Genomic DNA, 6,785 nt, shown 5'->3' with positions numbered 1-6,785 from the left:
TGCTGTAAAATAAATATGGATATTTTTGACATCGGCTCTCTACACAATGGACAGCGTTGGGCCAACAAATAATCGTCGTTGTTTGCCTCCACAACGACGAATATGAAAAAAATTACAATGACCGCTGATCATAGACATTTAGGCCCTCTACACTTTCGCGATTGCCTCTACTCGCCCTAACGCTGCCCATTGTGAAAAGGGGCCCATTAAACAAATATGTATATTTTTATCACACTAACTACAGTGTCATAAACATACCAACAACATTTCTCTAAGCTTTCTAGACTAGTTTACTATATGCTACAATTTAGCATGCAACTCGAGAAATTAATTTTCATATGAAACACATAACATACAGTATTAGCATGTAGCGCTGTGGATTCAAAGCTCAAGCAAGCAATTGCAATTTATTAAATATTTCCCTTTGATTTGAATTTCTGAGTTCCATCGTATAATTCCGTAGTTGCCATAATATATAAGTTGTTTCAATGAGAGAGAATCTGAATTTCATATAATTTGAATTTTTGAAATATAACTTACTTAATTAATAATGTCTACATACATACATAGATGTCTGTGTTTGTTTTCAAATGCAATAAACAACTAAGAATCAAACCAATCAAAAGCACCATCACAATTTTTCAAACTGCCATTAAGCCTCATTCAATTTTAACACACAGAAACAGAGCTGGCGTTTTGTAAATTATTACATATTATTATCTTTATTTACCTACATTTATATTATTTACCTGTTAAGTACCCAAAACACATCTTCAAATAGACAAGAAGTTATCAAACAAAGAACAAAAACATCCCACTCCAACCAGGTAAATCAAAACCATCCCTTAATCGTAACGTCAATCAAAAAAACGCTGCAAACGTCCAGAAGTATTCTGCAGAGCATTCGAAGGCAGCAAATGAAAGTGGTAATGTATAATTAGAACGTGACAAGGGTCTGACAGTCGTATTTGGGACAGGAAGGCGGGATCTGGCAATTTGAGGCGCACCTGCAAACACACAATAACTACATACCATTTACACTAAATAACAAGCAACGGTCCAACTAAACGACGTATGATCATTGGAGTTGGAATAAATAATGCTAGTTTGGGGTTTAATGAACGTTAATTGTTAATACGATTTATGTAATGTTTGTTTGGAGGCGATAGAAACATTCGTAGAAGTTATAGTTCAAATAAATATGATGTAGAAGTGAAGAAGCCATAGCTTGCTTTATTTAAACAGATACTGAAAGTTGCCTACGATAAATTTAATAGAATGCACTTCTTAATGATAAAATTCGTACGTCGCGCGTCAACTTTCTATATTGCTATCTTCGTGTTTTATAAAAAAAAAATAATAATAGTCTATGTAGTTAGTATTCTGAAAATTTTCATAAATTTACTAATTATATTAAATACCATTGAATAAAAAGCGAATAAACTAATAATGAATCTAGATAAAGTAATCTTCAAACTTTAAGGTAACAAAATTTCAGTCACAGCAATTCAACTCACCTGAAAACAGCCTACATTTAGTAAAATCATAATAAGTATTCCTTACAGTTAACTCCACTTAAGAGGCTTTCAAGTTACGTGCCATAAATTATAATAAAAGCATAATTAGACCCCGCACACTTCCTGACACCAGCGCCCAGTCACGCCGAGACATTTCTCGGCTCCCGCCCTCGCTTTTTAAAAGAGGTTCATTTACTTTATATTAACGAACCATCCATCATTCAAACGCCAAAGCACTTGAAACGTCAATCGCATTAGCTGGAATATTAATTAAATTATCGAACGTAAAATTTTATAGTGGAACCCACTCGGAGCAGCTGTATAATTGTGTTACTATCTATGAATCTTTGTATAGCAGACCCGACCGTAGTGCTTTGGTATTTATAGAATAAAAGCGTAGTTTTACAGAAGCAACCCGACCAGAGTTGTCCCATGAGATTTTCTATTTTATAACAGTTCGTAACATGACACCCACACATATTAAATTGTATTAGTATTTCGAAAAGTGTTATAGGAACAGATTTAGGAATCAATATTTCTTTTAAAATGTAACGTCCGTAAGTTCTAAACGGTAACCATCCTGTATGGCTGTATTAACTGCCAAAGATCGTCACGAAGTGTTTCAATTATTTACACAAACATATTTCGAACTCCATACCGACTATGCAGTAGTCATTGAAAAATTCTTTCATATATTGGAGAGTGGAGACGTATTAAAAACTACTTTTAGGCGACATGGCGACAGCTCAGTAATATAACATACTGCGACGCAATACACAGTACGTGATGGAAGTACAAATGAGCTTATTGCCTTGGATACGATTAGATCACGTTCTCGTACTAGGAACTGTTAAATAATGAATACAACATTTTACGATTGGTAATTAAAAGGTTGTCAAGCACTGTCTTTTTGAAGAACCTTTTTCACGTCTTCAAGTTATTTATTCCCATTTATTTAAACAATTTATTAAATGCTTAATCAAATTTGCTTGAAACTAAATCATTTATAGGTAATACGAGTTAGATAGATACATTGTGATATTTATTTTTTCTTAAATATTTTTTGGTTGTTAAAGAAAATAAATGATCAAAGGGAATAACTTTCCCTTTGATCATTTATTTCGAATTGTATAAAATTTAAGTATATTTTAAGTGGAAATTTTTTTTAAAGAATCAGCTTCAAAACTTACAATTATTATTAGTTTTGAAGCTGATTCTTTAAAAAAATAACAATTTAAAACAATGTAAGGAATTAAAACAATGTAAGGAATTAAAACAATGTAAGGAATTAAAACATTGAACTTAAATAAACCTTTTATAAGCCATTTAATATTCTCAGTGTTTGACGCGCGTGTTTTGGTTGCAAGAGCTTGACGCTAATAGTTAGCATAAGCTGACGCGATGAGCATTTGGTTTTCAGTACGATAGACGGCTGAATTCGGTTGTATTTGAAATGTTAGCATTTCGACTGTTCGACTGTGTAATATAAACGAACGTATTTATATTGTATAAACCCATTTTGAAACTTCTTATTTTTTCGCCTTTACAACAATAAAAGAGCCTATTCTAGTTGTATTTAAAACACTTTCAATTGGTGGTTCTAAATACATAATTATAATTTCTGTTGTATATGACAACACTAATCCAGCTTAAAGATGTTCAAATAAACATAAAAGACATTTCGTCTGGAAGTTAACTATTTAAATATTTTCATCCCACAGATGTAGCTGCAAACCAATGAAGACTTTGCATATCTTGAAACTTGACTCATTAACTGTTGTCTGTGTTGTGGAAAATTGTTCCTAATTCGCTTTTTGATACCTTTAAAGCGAATTAAGAGCAATCAATATGAATCCGTCAACAGAGACCTCAATCATATATTCTGTGTGCTCATGTCTCGTCACCTAATTGACTCGTTATGTATGTGTCAGGAATTTGTTAGCTGTCTAGACGAGGGGTACCTTAACGACATTATGATTAACAACGGTAATAAAAAGTTTACATTGTGATAAATTTGCATACTTATTATACACGATTACACGATATGGTAAATAGTATAGTAAATAATTTAGAATTGCCACGGTTAAAATATAAAGTTGCTTTTGAATTAAATAATATACCTAATATTAATATATTATTTAAATCGTTTCTAATAACCATATCTTATGTAGTTTGAGCATGAATACATCCACTGTCAAGAAGGCATCCTAATGATGTATTTCATTTCAATTTTAGTCCGAAGACTTTCTTATATACTTGATAGCTGATAATTATACTTACATAGTGAATTTGAAGTCATTGATGATGATGATACTTGATGTAAAGACTATTAAAGAATTAGAAGAAGGGTGTTTTATATGAATTTTTTTTTACATATTTGAAATTTGCAAATTTGTTAAAAATAATCAAAAATTATTTACCACGGCTCAAGAAATGTACGGTAATATGCGTCAGCCCAACAGACTGATACTTGACCATAAGCCTAGAACATCTTTGTACTCAAAAAACTGCCATGCTATGTGTGTTAAAATATATAATAATATTCCAGACGATTTAAAGAAATTGGACGCAAAACAATTTAAGACAAAACTTTATATGTGGCTATCAAGCAAAAATTTTTGTAATACATTTAAGGGACTTTTTGGATGATAAATGTAAACATTGACATGTATTAATAGATACTTGAACTAAACTATAATAATTAATGTTTATATAATTTTTTTTCTGATTATGCGGAGCTGTAAAACTATGTTTGCATGCCAGTGCTGGCGAATGTGCTGTACTTTCCTTATAATGTAATAACTAATTGTAAACCACATTTGAGCAAATAAAGATATATTTATTATTTACTAGCGGTCCGCCCCGGCTTCGCCCGTGGTACATAATTACGTTTTCTCTACATAAGAACCAACCTCGTACTTCAAGGAATATAATAAAAAAAGAATTATCGAAATCGGTTCAGCCGTTCTCGAGTTATGCGCTTACCAACACATTTTGCGATTCATTTTTATATATAAGAAGATTATGTAATACAATCATGTTTTTGGACATAATATGGTATAAGCTCATTACGAATAAATTGAAATAACATCAATTAGTGTATACAATGATAATAAAATAAATAAATAATAAATAAATATATTTGAATTTTCAACTGGACATTCATTATGTAATAAATTGGTTCACAATTATGTATTTCATTAAACTTAGTTTTACCGAAAATATTGAAGAAATTATGTATTATTCAAAGAAATGAAATGTGATACTTGAGTACTTGACATTAAGTATCTAAATGTAGGGAGAGGTTATTACAACATAAAGACAAAAGGATAGTTACCTATAGTTTAAGGTGCACTATTCGCTATTTACTTCTTAAAGATATATGTGAATAAAAATTCCTGGAAATAAAAAGTCTCACACAATTTCCCAAAATATAATTATATAACTAAAAGGTTAAAGGAAAGATTATCACTACCAATTAGATGTCAAGAACATATCTTCCTTTAAACTATCACCATTCGCATGCAAAAGATTTTATCCTCAAAATGCTCAAATATTGTCCTTATCGCTTCAGTTTCAGGCTGACCTCTGTCACCCCCCATTCGACGACGACAGCCAATAAATATCTAGTTGGCTTATCACTGCAGAAACAGACAAATATCTCAACATAAGATAAATGTCGCTTGAATCTCTCTTTGTTCTTAACATGCATTTGATTCTACTGAAATTAGAATAAGTGCAAATTGTTTTATTTTACGCTTGACAAACAACATGATATCTTAATTATGAGACCAACCTTAAGGCATGTATCTTTTGATAGAATGCAATTAGTACTGAGAACAATCACTAATTTCCGATGTAATTGTGTATAACGTAATTTTTTACTTTTTAGAATTATAGTGTCTCTGATTTAACACAAAGAAACTATACATTTTTGATGTAATAAAAAACACTCAAAACATTTTCAGTTTTTGACAATCCATTATAAGCTCATGTACCTATATTTGTTACATTTAGTTATAAATTTAGTGTACTTTATAATTATCTTCCAGAAACTTTATTATGTAATAATTAAGGTAACAAGTTTTAATTAGTAGAGTGTCAGAATAAAATTTTAACAGTCACAAGCTACAATTATTACACACGACACTATAATTTAGAAGGTTCTGAAGGTATCCTACACCTTATTATATTCTATGATAATGAATTTAAATAAAAGCACCGAATAAATTTCTGATGATTTATTCAAGTATTGTCTGTAGTCAACAAATAGTGCTTCGTAAACTGTGCTCTATATACACTTATATAAAAATATATTTACACGATATACTTTACATTATCCCTAAATACATGTACAGTTAAACATTATTGATTATATACAGCTTTGATTTTATTTACTATATGGTATGTTCGGCATCATATCGGGACGTCGTCGATGATGAAATCCGTGGTGTCTCAGATGAATAACGGTTTCCCTCATTTTTTGTTCCCTCAGAATCCGGATGTAATCTTCATCAACAGAATGCCTATTCCGCTCTGGAGACGTTGGTTTATCCGCGGCTTTATCACTGTCTTTGAACAAAACACACCACAGTGACTTGTCTTTATTATCCCACAACAATGACTTAGTGTATTCCTTCAACCTCCTACTGTTCTCCTCGACGCGTCTCATCGCTATCTCTACTTTAATCAGATCTTTATAATGGTCTGGAGGCGGTGGCGCGGAAATATTATCGCCCTCCGCTCGCACGCTTATATTAATTCTCGACAAGTAATAATTCTCATATTGACCGCTTGAACTGTTAGTCCGTAATAACCACACGACACTGGCGATGAAAGCGCACGATACAATGAATGTCAATATTAATAAAGTCAATCGCAACACTGCGCTTGGGGACGCACAACTCATATCACTTTTTGTTTACTTTTTGCGTATAGTGCACGATCGAACATAACGCGGTGGCGTAGCCGGTTCTACGGATCGCTACGTACGTCCGCTTGCTACGTTAATCGACTACGAACTGCCGTAGCCCGTAGTTCAGCGCCCAGTCTCTGTATCTGTTTTGCAGCTGGAAGATATTTCGTAGAACTGCAGATGCTTTCAAATATCCTTGTGCGTTTCTTCTTTTTATTTAGAAATTAAAATATATTTTATTCCTTTTTCGTTATGTAATTTTTTTCTCATAATAAAAGAATTAGGTATTAAAAAATACACATACCTACATTTAAATGAAAAATAGAGCTGTCTGTACAGATCAGCTAGAAAAT

The 6,785-nt window shown here is 31.9% G+C and overlaps 1 protein-coding gene across 1 annotated transcript; it reads right to left on the bottom strand.

Moving 5' to 3' along the window:
* Positions 1–5,757: 5,757 nt before the first annotated feature.
* Positions 5,758–6,523, bottom strand: LOC149904107 (uncharacterized). Its single transcript, XM_090107667.1, has one exon. The coding sequence runs from the start codon at positions 6,424–6,426 to the stop codon at positions 5,908–5,910; it is 519 nt and encodes a 172-aa protein (XP_089963793.1). The 5' UTR covers positions 6,427–6,523; the 3' UTR covers positions 5,758–5,907.
* Positions 6,524–6,785: the final 262 nt, after the last annotated feature.

This window comes from Colias eurytheme, chromosome 12, assembly GCF_061535395.1.
Source record: "Colias eurytheme isolate Ceu_HAF_F1 chromosome 12, ilColEury1 Martin Lab GWU primary, whole genome shotgun sequence".
Taxonomy (NCBI): domain Eukaryota; kingdom Metazoa; phylum Arthropoda; class Insecta; order Lepidoptera; family Pieridae; genus Colias; species Colias eurytheme.
The sequence above is the reverse complement of the archived record's forward strand: the minus strand, read 5'-3'. Positions and strand labels throughout refer to the sequence as shown.

Coding starts and splice junctions, on each gene's coding strand:
- LOC149904107 (XM_090107667.1), bottom strand. CDS start 6,426: ATGAGTTGTGCGTCCCCAAGCGCAGTGTTGCGATTGACTTTATTAATA.